The sequence below is a fragment of the Mercenaria mercenaria genome, chromosome 18, assembly GCF_021730395.1.
Source record: "Mercenaria mercenaria strain notata chromosome 18, MADL_Memer_1, whole genome shotgun sequence".
Classification (NCBI taxonomy): Eukaryota; Metazoa; Mollusca; class Bivalvia; order Venerida; family Veneridae; genus Mercenaria; species Mercenaria mercenaria.
In genome coordinates this window covers 17,793,415-17,807,843 of record NC_069378.1, presented here as the reverse complement: position 1 = coordinate 17,807,843, position 14,429 = coordinate 17,793,415, and the positions used below count along the sequence as shown (strand labels likewise).

The 14,429-nt window shown below is 33.7% G+C and overlaps 1 protein-coding gene across 1 annotated transcript in view; it reads right to left on the bottom strand.

The window, feature by feature from the left end:
- LOC128550768 (importin subunit beta-1-like) overlaps positions 1 to 9,866 on the bottom strand; it is a 30,017-nt gene extending 20,151 nt beyond the window's left edge. Inside the window, 5 exon segments of the mRNA XM_053530515.1 lie at positions 3,844 to 3,920; positions 5,682 to 5,882; positions 6,631 to 6,813; positions 9,538 to 9,596; positions 9,699 to 9,866. Coding sequence (XP_053386490.1) covers positions 3,844 to 3,920; positions 5,682 to 5,882; positions 6,631 to 6,813; positions 9,538 to 9,596; positions 9,699 to 9,738 — 560 coding nt within the window. The 5' untranslated portion in view covers positions 9,739 to 9,866.
- Between the last annotated feature and the right edge of the window lie 4,563 nt (positions 9,867 to 14,429).

The following is a 14,429-nucleotide window of genomic DNA, read 5'->3' as shown; positions in this document are numbered from 1 at the left end:
TTTGTCAACTCCCTACAAGTTTGGATCCAGACCAAAACATTCAGTTATATCAGAAATAGTTTAATGTTCCAGGGACTACAGCGTTTTTTTTCCCAAAAAATTTTGGCGAAATTCGGCCCCCCCCCCTCAAAATAGTATGTTTTTTTCCCCTTTCCGATGCCTAAAATTCCCCTCCGAAAATAAAAAAAAATCCAATCAATTAAATCATAATTCACTAGTTTATTTTATTTATTTTCATATAGAAAACATTTCACCTCGGTATCTCGTGTTTTGTTTACATCAACACCGGTTGGAGTAACTTCCCTTGATAAAACAGAATCATCGAAGCGCTTTATTATTCTGCACAACAACGCTGTTGAATGTTAGTCTGTAAATGATTTGCATTCTATTTGTTTGGCTGGGTAGTGTTGAGTTTTCCCTCTTCTAATTAGTCAGGGTTTGATTTTATGCTTTGGGAAGGGACTAGTCCAACGCATACATTTTTTTACAGTTTGTTTTTATTGTGACAGGTCAAATGTAACAGTGACTGCAAATGTCAGAATTTGACAGAAATAAAAACAGGCACTCACCGACTTGTTTAGGAAGGGACCTAATGTCTGTTGTAAATTTTGGTAGTCTAATTATGGATGTCTTATCCTCCACATTTGAAAAAAATATTTGGTTATCTGGTATTGGTATGCTACATTGTGTTATATGGGTGATTTTCAAAATAATGAAGCAAAAGTGTGACATAGGGGTTAAAAATTCAAACTCATTTTTTATGGTGGTCACCTATTTTTTATGATAGCAAATACTTCAAAGTTGAAGGAAATAACTTTAGGAAAGTGTTGAGAAATGCCAATCAGAAAATATTTCAGCCTTTAATTCGAAAGTTCAGTGAATTTCCAGTAAGATGGATGAAAAATGTTGCATGGTTTTATGACAAAGAAATATGTATAACAGTATTTTTTTCAACATAAATGATATGTAATGGGTGTATGTTTATGGTTTGAAACTTATTTAATCATATGTTTTTGGACATTGGTTTTTAAAATCACTCTTTCTGCACAAATCTGACATGAAAATAAAACTTTACCTAGAAAAGTTGTTGCTGAATGCAATATAACTAACATATAATTATAAAACCTATTTTTTTCTCACATTTTGCATGTTTATAAACCACATGCCAAATTTCAAGAATGTCCAGTAATTCTAATTTCTAGAATTGTCATCTCAAAATTGAGTTATTGTACAGATGCACAGGGGACACATACTGAAGATCAGTGTAATATTCATCCATCATTAGTTTTCTATTCATAAAAAGACTAATGGTAATCAACTTTAGACAAATGCTATTAAAAAATTAGTTTATTCTACAAAATAACTACAAAATTGAAAAGTTTCACTACAAAAACATGAAAATTGAACAGAATGTAATGCTTTAAATGAAAAATAAGTGACTTTAAACATAACTAACACATTGAAATCATTTAGTTTACATGAACTGCTTATTCAGAGTAGAAAAATGACAAAATGCCATGCATGATAAAACGGAATAGTAAAAATCATACATACTTTATAATTTTACTAAAAAGGGTGCACAGGGGACAAATTGTGTCAAAATATTTATTCATAGAATATGTTAATGGTAAGTAAAATTCTTTTAACTACACAATATTTACTAGTGAACATTTACATATGTAGGTAAACTTAAGAGCTTAAGAAGCAATAAAATTGATGTTTCCACTTTTAAACTTGAAAATTGGCAACTTCAGAAAAAAATGCAAACAATGAATTTTAAATTGTCCAGGGTTTCTTATATAATGCTTAATTATCAAGAAATGCCTAAATTTTGCATTCACACTGCTAAGAATATAGAACTGCCACCACAAATTACTGGAATGCTATGATAATTGATATATGTAAAAAAAGGGTGCACAGGGGACATCACTTTTGGCTTTGTGAATATTTAACAGTCTGTAATATGTGAAGTTGAACGCTGCTTTTGTATCTATTGTAACTCCCTTTCAAGGAAAATAAAGTAAAATCCCATTTTATTTAAAGAATAAAAGAAATCTGACACTTAACAACTGAAAAGGTGCACAGGGGACATTTTTAGGTGTATAGAAATTCATCAAGTTTCTGAGAAAGTTGATTAATTAAAGAAAAAAATCATTCTGTGTCTTCACAGCTGAAAGGATAAAGATCTTAGAAAAACATTAAGACTTTAGAAAAGTAATAAGGTTATGAAATTGTAGTGTTCAACATTTTAATTTAGTATTTTTTTCACTATTTTTTGTGAAGGGGGTTCCATCACAAGATGTGAAATCTTGGTAACAATAAGATGTATGTAATGAAAAAGAAGTATTTTATTTAAATGTGCAGAGTTTAAGTTACATAAAAAAGTCAAAGCTGTAACAATAAAGCATGATTTTAAAAAGTAAACCACAGTTGAAAACTATACTTCATGTAAAATGTCACACTTTTTTGGGTGCACAGGGGACAAAATTGGCTATATAATTTAATATAACTTTAAAACTGCTTGAGCCATCAAGATAAAATTGCACACACTTATTGATTACATTGATTTGGATATAATTTGCTCCAAAACAAATTCTAAAACTGAACTGAATTAAAGTAAGGTGAGAGAGAAGAAAAAGCTTCATTATTTTGAAAACCACCCATATGTCATGTCACATGCTCTTATGGGCCCTGAATTTATCAATAAACTTGAAACTATAGTTTATTTCATCACAAATGAAAATTCCCCTTTTCTTAGTTTTACGTCGTATTTTTCCCCCTCCAAAGGGCACCGACCCCCTTCCCCCAAAACTGAAAAAAATCACTGCACTATGACCTTGACCTTTAACCTACCGGCCTCAAAATCAATAGGGGTCATTTGCCGATCATGATCAACCTCCCTATTAAATTTCGTGATCCTAGGTTCAAGCGTTCTCAAGTTATCGCCCGGAAACAGTTTAATGGTTCCTGGTCACTATGACCTTGACCTACTGACCTCAAAATCAATAGGGGGCATCTGCTGGTCATGATTAACCTCCCTATTAACATTCATGATCCTAGGCCCAAGCGTTCTTAAGTTATAGTCCTGAAACAGTTTAACTGTTACGGGTCAATGTAACCTCGACCATTGGCCTATTGACCTAAAAATCAATAGATTTATCTGCTGGTCATGATTAACCTCCCTATTAACATTCATGATCCTAGGCCAAAGTTTTCTCGAGTTATAGTCCGGAAACCGTTCAACTGTTCTGGGTCACTGTGACCTTGACCTTTAACCTACTGACCTCAAAATCAATAGGGGTCATCTGCTGGCAATGACCAGCCTCCCTGTCAACTTTCATGATCCTAGGCCCAAGCGTTCTTGAGTTATCATCCGTAAACCGTTTAACTGTTCCGGGTCACTGTTACCTTGAACTTTGACCTACTGACTTCAAAATCAATAGGGTCATCTGCTGGTCATGACCAATCCCTCTGTCAACTTTCATGATCCTAGGCCCATGCATTCTTAAGTTATCATCCGGAAACCATTTAACTGTTCAGGGTCACTGTGACCTTGAACTTTGACCTACTGATCTCAAAATCAATAGGGGTCATCTGCTAGTCATGACCAACCCCCTATCAACTTTCATGATCCTAAGCCCAAGTGTTTTTGAGTTGTCATCCAGAAACATATTGGTCTACATACCGACCAACCGACATCTGCAAAAGAATATACCCCTCCTTCAAAGGGCGGCATAACTATAAGCCAACTTTCTTTACCTAAATTGCTTATTTTTAATCATACAGATTCTTTAATTAGGTTGTATAAAGCAAAGTACATTCAAGACATGTTGCCTGTGTTACCTTGTTTCCTCTTTCTTCATTCCATGAACTATAGCTGTCAGAATTTCATTGGACTGTGTCTGTAGAATTTCTGGCTCCTAAAATTCATAAATTCCGAATTAAGGCACAAAAAGTCTGCAAATCCTTTAAAGAAAAACTAATCAAAAGAAAATCCAGTTCCAAAACATTTCAAGGAAGTTGCAACTATCGGCCTAAAGTAGCACTTGAAGAAGTTAACACTAAAAACAACAGACTACAACAGACTGACAAGGCAGTTAACAGGTTGACGACAATGAAATATTCTGATTATTTCAAACAGACTATCTGAAAGTCACTCATTCTGCTGCAACTGTTCTTGTCCTGCAATTAACGAAGGAAAAACTATTTTTTCTACAGCGCCTCTTTGGCGAAAACTGTTGCACCGGAATTGTTGTGGACTAAGTCTATTAATTGTTCAGCTAATGAGATTCTAACACAGTGCCAAAATGGAACATGTATGATCAGTTTCAGGGTTTTTTCTACCTAATTTGGGAACATAGTCTATACCCCCAAAACTGGGAATTTTGACGCGTAAATGTTCCAAATTGGGAAATATTTAGTCCCATAGGATATAGTAAGTATGTGTTTAAGCACTTTCTCATACACTTGTTTCACATTGTACACCCCCTTTCACATACTTCCATTACATTATTGTCCATAATTTGGTCAATGTTTGTGCAATTTTGATGAAATTTTTTTCAGAATGTAGATTGGGAATTTTTGCACTCATTTTGGGAAAAAATACATACTTTTTGGCATTGGGAATATAGCCGAATAACGGCTATAAAAACGGCCAAAAACAACCCCTGAGTTTTAGCATTGCAAATGATAAATCAACTTCCGTTTTCAACTCAGGACGTGTGACTCTTATAGCAAGTTCCAGTCATCTCGATCCAGTTTCTACTCGTATTTATGAGCAGTTGACACGAGCATTATTCGGTAATTTTTTGTGGAAAAAAAATAAAGGTGCCTGTGCCCGTTGAATTGGGAAAATAAGCGCGATAATTCCCAAAATTGGGAAAAATAGAAATATGTTTAATTTTCATACTAAGTGAATGTTGTTTGAAGAGTTTATATTTTTTCAAAACCACTTGGATTTAAAATCATGAAATTTTTGGGTGATAAAATAAATTAAGACACCAATACAACTTGTAAGAATTGTATTTTTTCAATTTTCACTTCATGCCCTTGAAATTTGATAACGTCCAAAATTTTGACTATCCGAAAATCAGTACAATCGCAGGGACTTTGATCTCCAATTGTTTAAAAACTGGGAGAGATATTGTCATTTTTCATTACCATAAATGATCAACTGACATAATGGAACATATTTAAACCAGTCCATATTTCTCTTGAAAATCGTCAATGTTGTGTTTGTCATGTGTTTTCGCGACAGTATTCTTCATGCGATTTTGATCTTAAAAGGGACGTTTTTTGATGTCATTTCTGCCAATTTCATGTTAGATATTGCGGATCTCATGCCCAAATACAAACTGTTACATTTTGGAAATAAAATCTTTTAATTTGACATGTTTGAGGGGGGAAAACATCTCTTTTAGGGGAAAAATTGACAATTTTTGGGGAAAAAATGGCCTATTTGGCGAGGGGAAAGTGCCGATATTCGGCAGTAAAAATACGCAAAAAAATCACTGATTATTCACCCCTGACTGGCACTGTCTCGCCATCACAAGGAGAAAGATGCTGCATTACTGTAAACCAGTTAAATTCAACTTGTTTAAAACTGAAACTCGTGAAATGTTAATATATGTGGATCATGGAACTTCGGAATCTAGTTGGAAAAGTTAGATAAGAAAACTTACGATATCTTGACAAATGTATCCTATAGCTTCTAAACATGATTCCTTCATCATCTCAGTACTGCCCGGGCTAGTCACATTGTTACAAAGGGTGTTGATCAACTCCGGCCACAGACCTTGTGGAAGCTCTGTACAGGCTACATTTGCTACGCACTGTGCAGCTGAGCTCGGCCGTACTGTTTCTGTTCCTAAACTTGACAAAACCTTGAAAAGGAAAGAAATCCTGAGTTGTAAACAAATTTATGCACAGGAACAAAAGAATTGTAAAGATTTTAATCTCAATACTATTTTCAAAGTAAATGTATCATACTACAGCTCAGCCAGCTGGGTAAAGACCAAATGCTGAGGAATATGATAAGGTTTCAAGTGTTTTGTCATCTTTAAATCACGGGCATATTTATTAAGATGCCAACTTTTAAACAAAATACCTTCACCTTGAATTTTCTTTACAAAGTCGTGAGACATTTCTGATCAAGTAGAAAGAACTATTTTTCCTTCATTCAAAATCTTTATTTTAAACTAAATTGTTGTAAATTTCTTCATGCAAGTTGACTGCCTTAAAGGGTCATAATACCTTTGATTAAAATGTGGCTGTCACATATAGTTACATACATAAAAGATATTATTTTCTTGTCAAATCAATGTTTGATAATTGTTTTCTCATGTATAAGTCGTAGATTTGACGTATGATTAACATAATAGAAAGTACTATATACTGTTTTGATTATCACCCTTTATGACCTGGACTTCAAAATTTCATGTGTGATATTGAAAGTAGTGTTTTTCTAACTATTCAATTGTGTGTAGTCTCTATTTGGACAGCAACATTATCTGGTTTTTTTAAACATAAAATTAACAGCCTTATGGAACTTTTAAGTGCTTACAGGTAAGATTTATTTTGAGTATGCAAGACCATAAACATTAATTTTAGCTCTTATGAGCATGTCCTTACATTCAATTTGACAAAATTCCTGACATCTTCCGGGAACTGTAGCCATCTCTGCTGGTACTCAATTTTCAATGCAGCATCTTTCGAATACAGAGCATTCTTCAACTGAAGACCTGCCTGCATACGTGCCACTGGACTGTTTGTACCATTTTTCAAAATTTCCGACAGTGATTTCAGCAGCTCAGGCTAAAATATTAATAATAAAACACACAAAAATGTAACTCATACTCGTATCACTCTATATCTTTACTTATAACTAACTAGTTTGTAAATTGTGTATTGCTAAAACATAATTACAATGGCAATTCTTGAAGAACTTTGCACTTACAAGTATCAAAAAGCTGACTGTCAACAAGTGAAAACTGAAGGTAAAATTATGTTGCAGATATCTTTTGCTGTATATATAAATGACATTAGTGCCTATTGGAACAGTCATGCCAATTATATTATATAATTGTATCAGACAACTTACCGAATCCTATGCCTATTTTTCATGTAGAAAAAGGGAAATGTATTAGTGTAAAAATAATGTACTATATCTCTTCTAAAAACTGCATGTGTCAGGTTTTGAAAGTTTAAAACTATAGGCATATTGGCACCAGGAAGTATTTACAAAAACACAAAATAAGGGTACCTATATATACTATATAGATGCACATTCTTGAGTTAGGTTTCCATTGTTTGTGCACATCTTTTAACAGTACTTAGTAATTAACTAGCAGGAAAACCATTTAACAAATGATAAAGTTTGTAGGGCTGAATGTGGAGAAAATCTGACAAGCGTTGGCAGTCACAAGTGGTATGTAGTATGTGCACCACAACATGTTCCAATATATTTATCTTGCCATTTTTTTATTCCCCTAACATCAACCAAAACTGCTACTGGTCAGCGACACCCCTGTAAACGCTTCATTTTGTCACTAGCTTCACAGGAGTCTGAAATTCTATCAATAAGACCATAGAAGTCTATCTTTAAAAAAAATACCCCCCTATATATATAAAATAAACACCAGGAATGAAACATCAAAAACCCAGGGTCCCCTGAAAATACGCACGGAGCACAGGGTGATCACAATTTAGCAAGCGTAGTGAAGAAATAACCAGAGCTCCAGATAAGCTGCGTATTTACGCAATTAAAATTGCAGAAAACCCAATTGAATTCATACAGTGTGCGTACTGAAACGCAATTAAAATTCCTAATACCCAATTCGTAAAAAATAGCTTGCGTATCGCATTTTCCTTATAACTAGAACGGGTACGAGACTTTAACGCTAGATTTGACTGACTGGTTATACGTTACTGCAGAACAGGTTGCAATTATCGGAAAAATAACAGGACCATTCAGTCGGCTGATCGGTGTTATTTGGACGCTTTGTAAACAATTTTACGCCGATAAAATATAAAGAGGTTGCAGGAAAAGCATTGTTGCAGCACAAACAAACAAATTAGTGGGATATTTTGCTGTTCAACAATGACAGTTATCTGTTTGTGACGATGTAGTGTCACCAATACTGGATGACATCTTTTGGGAGAATGCATATTGCGGTGACCACATCGTTCGGGATATTGTGGATGAACTGATCTCAGACTGCATTAAAAGTGAAAAAGAAAACAACAGTATGAAACATTCATTATAATTTTAAATACATTTTTGTATTAAACATTGAAGGGCGCCATTAAAATCTTAGTCAGTCCTGTTTAATGATATATACCATGTATACTGTAAGCAAAAAAATACTCAATTGTTAGTGTGAGATTGGTAAAATACCCAATTGGTTTTAGCAAATACCCAATTATTTCTGAAAAGGCTGGGTAATGATATTATTTTTACCCAATTCAAATTTCCAATACCCAATTCAGACAAAAAGTGATGGGTAAATACCCAATTGCACCAAAAGCTTATCTGGAGCTCTGAATAACACTAAAATACACCTACCGCACTCGACAGTATTCAAATCTGATACACTTTACAAGAGTAATCAGACATTTTCTGAGGTTTTCCGAGATTTTCAGCTGTCGCCGAAGCCATTTGCTGACGTCAGAATAACAACAATGACAGCACCACGGGACACTGGGTTTTTGACGTTTCATTCCTGGTGTTTATTTTATATATATAGGGGGTATTTTTTGTAAAGATAGACTTCTATGGTCTTATTGACAGAATTTCAGACTCCTGTGCTAGCTTTGATCTGGCAGTATAACTTTAATAGTATTTAATTCCACTCTATTTTCAAATAAATACAGATTTCAAATAACTTTTTTACAGGGTTATGTCTTGCCTTCGATGAAATTCACATTTCTGCCTGATTGCAAAAGTCACAAAAACTGTTTCAGAATGGTGACGAGACCTCTCCCTTCAGTAATTGGGACATCTCACATATCTAGCAGCAGGTAGCTCGCCCCATCGCCCGAGATCATGATTTCGCGCTATGTCACACTAAAACACCAGTAAATTGAAATAAAATTTTCGGTCAATCTATCTATCTATAAATACTGCAGGACACGGTCAAATTTTCTGTTAGAATAAGAAATTATTGAATGTTAGTCGGTACTGAATTAGGAAGATTACTTTGCCTTCATTATAAATAGGTGTCCCAGAGGAACACCAAGCTTTGAATTGTTTGTGTCTATCACCAGAATTTGGGGTTAAGTGTTGAAGCCTGCTGATGAAAGTCCAGTTACCCTAGTTACTATCAACTTCAAATCAGATTGATTTACAGTCATAAATTACAATTAAGACTTCTGATTAAAATAATGGCAAAAATGTCACCAAGATCCTGTATAAGGAAAGTTACAATTTTTGTGATGCGAGGTATTTCGAGCACGAACTTCCAGAACAATCCGCCATCTTGGTTTTATGTCAAAATAACCGGCAAATGAAAATAGAACAATTTAATTTCAAGTACACACCAGATTTTGCTGAGCTGCTTGTTCAAGAAATTTCTGTGCTTGCTCTATATCGGTTTGATCTGTAAAAAGAAGTATAAAGTTAGAAAGGCAAATAATTTTAACGATTACGAACGAAAACTGCGAGGATCAATCGGCAAAAAAATAGTTGTTAACACATTTACCAGAGGATGTAGTCTTTTCCAAGATAGTTATTAAATCCATTATGCATTGAACTAAGATACGGCCTGGTGGGCAAGTCTATTAAATCAATTTAACACTTTATATATGGATTTTAGTTTTCCCTTTCCGTGCAAGGTGAACTCCATGTGGGAATGCGCAATAATTCACTAGAAGGCAACCGGTACTTTTAGTAATACACTTTTAAGACGAAGGTAGTCATTGGCTGAAACTTGATAGATCACTAATTGTGACTCAATTTGGGCCAATAAACATTGTTATAACAAGCGGGGAACTATTTTCAATAAATTGTTCAAAATAGCTAAATATATTCAATTTAAGACATTATATTTCATTTGATTTTTCTGAAAAATAAATATGATACTCATTGAAATCACCAATAGTGAAACGTAGTATTTATATGCAAGATAAACACTTATTTTGGGAACTACCTTTTTATTAGTAATGAGGTTATTAAATCCATCTAGAATTTCCCGCGCAAATCGGTGCTTTTCAAAGGGCCCAAATAATTAATATATATGTATACGTGCATTTGTTTCTTCTACCTCGGGCACAGGGTATCAAGTTAAAACGTTCCCTAGTCAAAACGTCCCCTGGTCAAAACACCCCCCCCCCCCCATTTTGGTCAAAACGTCCCCCATTCAGTTTACAATTTGGTCAAAACGTCCCCCTAATTTTTTTTTGTATTAGATCTATTAATTCTTTTTAATTAATTCATATCTTTTAAAGGGTTTGAAACTTATGGATTATGTTTTGATAATACACAAAATTTTACGATTTATTAGCACCTAAATTAATGCAATCAACACCTATCAACTATACATGGTTGTGCATTAATTGTGCTGAGGGCTTAATATTAGTAGGTGTTATAAACCCATTAATCACCAGTAATAAGGTGTGAACATTTATGAAGGGAAAATCTTTTCTTCTATACAATCTAAATTTGTGTAGAATGAACAAAAATCCTGATCAGAGTTATAACTTTATTTATAAAACATTAATAAAACATCAGAACAGTCACAACTGCATAGTTATTGAGTAAAAATCACACATCACAATATTCATTCACTGTTCTACACCAAGAAGTCGAATTCACAATATCATATCACAATATAATAATTCAAAGTGTTCCAGCTACACAATATCAAGAAGTCAAATCCACTCCTATGCTAGTTGATGTTTTTATCACAATTATTCCTCCTCGTGAACTGTTGTAGTGAGCCTGGGTTTGTAAATGGTGCTCATCTTTTTTAGCAAGGAACTTGCAGACATACCCCCTGCACGGTAGCTGTAAAAGACATAAGAAACATTTATAGGAGATAGAAATGACAAATTATGCATAAGTAACTGAAAAAATATAGTAAGAGAATGATATTACTGAAAAGAATGTTAATACATTTTTACACAAACTATAAATAATAATACCTTTTAACACAAACTATATATAATTTTCCGAAAAAAATCTCTTATCATGCTGTTGCTGGAAGAGAAGAGTCTTATAAAATTCATAAACATTTTTATCAAGGCAGTGAAGTACTAATAGCATGAACATAATCACCTGTCCAAAGTTGCGAATACTCTGGCCAATGCATGGACCTATACTTTAAGATAATTACTTCAAATTTTAAGATTTTAAAGATAAAAGAATGTTCTTAATGAATATTTTATCTTAATTTTGATTTTTTTGGTCACTAATACAGGGTTCTTTATTCTTTAATTCTGGTACTTTAAAATAAATATTTTTTATTTATTTCTCATTCCATTCAATATACAGAATCTCTTGATTGAATTAACACCTACTGATAACACATTATCTCCTCTGATTGGATTAACTTGACAATGCATTGATTACTTGTATATTTGAATTTGTTGCTTTCACAGGGCTCTCGTTTGGCAAAATTTGATTCGGCCCCATTCCCCCCTCAAAATAGTATGTTTTTCCCCCCTATTTCAAAAAAAGTCCCCCCCCCCCCCTCGAGTCCAATAACATCAGTGCTAAGCGCATTGCAGTTGACTTGTTGGCCTTAAAATTTTACTGTTTCTGAAAATTCAGTGGCTCAGAGAAAAAAATACAAAGTGTGATGCCTGAATAAGGTTGTTTATAAATGGCAGAATTCATACAGCAGAGTTTATAATTTAATTTAACAGAATTCAGGTTTGAGTCAGTAAAGTTGAAAAGAATGTTTATAGTTGTTTGCATTTCTTTTTTTGCGTTTGAAAATCCCCCTCAAAAGAATTTTTTTGAAAAATCATGCGAAATTCCCCCCTTGCATGGACCCTGGCCCCAGTCCCAAAAAGCAAATGAGAGCCCTGTTTCATAATGTGATTATGATCTGTATATTGTTTATTTCTTTCTGACCAGATTTTACAATATTTTATGAAATAAAATAAAAATATTATTAAATGGTAAAAAGTAGTTAATCAGATTTTGGTCAGCTAATGGAATGTAAACATACAAACTGTATAACTCTATGTAATGGGCCTCTTTGTTCCTGAAATAATGTATATATCTAAATAATGTATAATTTTATATGATGTATAGTTCAGCCAGAAAATTACATATTTGCCAAAAAAGTAGTTAAGACAATTTGGAATATGATAAGTATTCCACAAAAGATGTTGTTTTAACTGAAGTCTAGTAATTCAAGAAATCAATAATAATAATAATAATAATAACATGAATATAACTTACCTGTGTCACAGGTTCTGTGTTGCCAGCTGCCATACGAGTCGCAGGCAATGGCATGTTGACGATGTCTGACTTCGTTTCTACACATAATGCAAGGATACTCCATAAATACGTTATCTTATAAAAGCACCGATATTTAAACAAATAACAATCCAACACACTATTCACAGAGACAGAATATAATAGTTATAACTTTTTCCACATTATTTAATTATTGTGCATTTAAACTTAGATACTTAAAAAATAATTGTTTACAAACATCTTGTTTTATGATCCATTATCCCTTTGTCCTCATGCAGTTGTAACAATTTTATTTATAATATAACAACATTATAATTTCATTTAATTTTATTAATAAATAACAGAAACATCACTTTTTCACTATATAAACATCAGATAAAATTTCACAACAATGCTATAACATTCTAAAACTAATGGTTTACAACATTCTAATTAAAAACTATGCATGTAAAACAGTATAATGAACATTTAATATTTACCAAATTAACTTAATTAATATGTGTTTACATATGTAATTTTTAAGGGGGAGGGGGTGTTTTGACCTGGTAATTTTTGGAAGGGGGGTGTTTTGACCAGAAAAGGGGGACGTTTTGACCAAAATGGGGGGTGTTTTGACTTGGGGACGTTTTGACTAACATTCCGGGCACAGTATTCGCTTGACCAGAGGCTTTCCAACCCTTTAATAGATTCGCGTAGGGAAATCTTATTGCTCGCTCGCTCCTAGAGCCTATATATGTTTGTTGAGCTTATAGAGGTCTAGTTTATACAGACGTCTATATAAAAAAAAAACTTTTGAAGGTGTAGAGCTATCTATATCTAGTCCAACAAATTTGACGCGATCCTAGGAAATATCGAGTTGGGGGAGGGGGGAGGATATCTTCACTCAATTGCCCGTCACAAATATAAAACAATCTGACAGTCGAATTATTTTGACTTTAATGAATGTGGGACAAAAGTTTGTGCAGTAGGCCTAGGTTGAGTGTAGACAACCCCATCCCCTCTCACCCACTGACCAGGCGGGAAATCCTGTAGTAGTATAAAGGTGCACTTATACTTCCTTGCTATTGAGCTGCTAGCTTTTATAGCGAAGCCTTAGGTGTGAGAAATCCCGGGTTCGATTCCAGGTTAATGCTGAACTATTTTCAGTCTATGACTATTAGACATTGTCGGCTTAAGTCGATGTGGACAATGAACTGTGAAAGTGCTGTAAATCCTGGGGGTCTTCTCAAGACATACTAATATTTCATTCACTGTTACATAGCTATAGCTGACATTGTTCATGACAGAACGTCATTCAAGTATTATATAAACAGACTGAATGGAACTGAGTCTTGGTTATGTTCTATGCTTGTATAGGAAGTAATTAAATTTGGGATAATATAAATGAATGTTAGTATAGGAATGTTCTCATAAGACATTAGAAGAGTTGCTTTAACCAAGCATGAGTAAAGTGTTTTATCAAGAGCTCTCCAAAATATACATGTGCTTAGAATAAGATTTCTTTAAAAAAAAGATAGTAATTCTACAAAAGTTCCATACACTATGTTTCCCATTTCATTTGATACATTTTGTTTCTGCCTTCGTCATATGTAAATCCGTCTGTCCGTCTTCATATAGTCTGATCTAGCTTCTCAAAATCCTCTGCTAGTACTTATAATAAACGGAACTTCACAGAAATGATATTATGAAGCCTTGTTGTGCGTATCCTCGTTTTTTTGTGGAGTAAGGGTCCCTTAAAAGTAGTTTTTGAATGAAATTTGTCCGAACTGCTTTATAATTAGCAGGATTTGAAACAAATTTCATAGGAATGATCCGTACAAATTCTAGCTGAGCATGTATTACGAGGTTCATATTTAAATGATCTTGTATTGAGTAATGGCCCTTTGATTATCATACATAAAATCTGTGAAGAGATTTTTTCTGTAATTCATCTCCAAATTTCATTGGAGGGATTTATTGAAATAAGATGTGCATATCGTTGGTACATACTGCTCTAAATATTTTC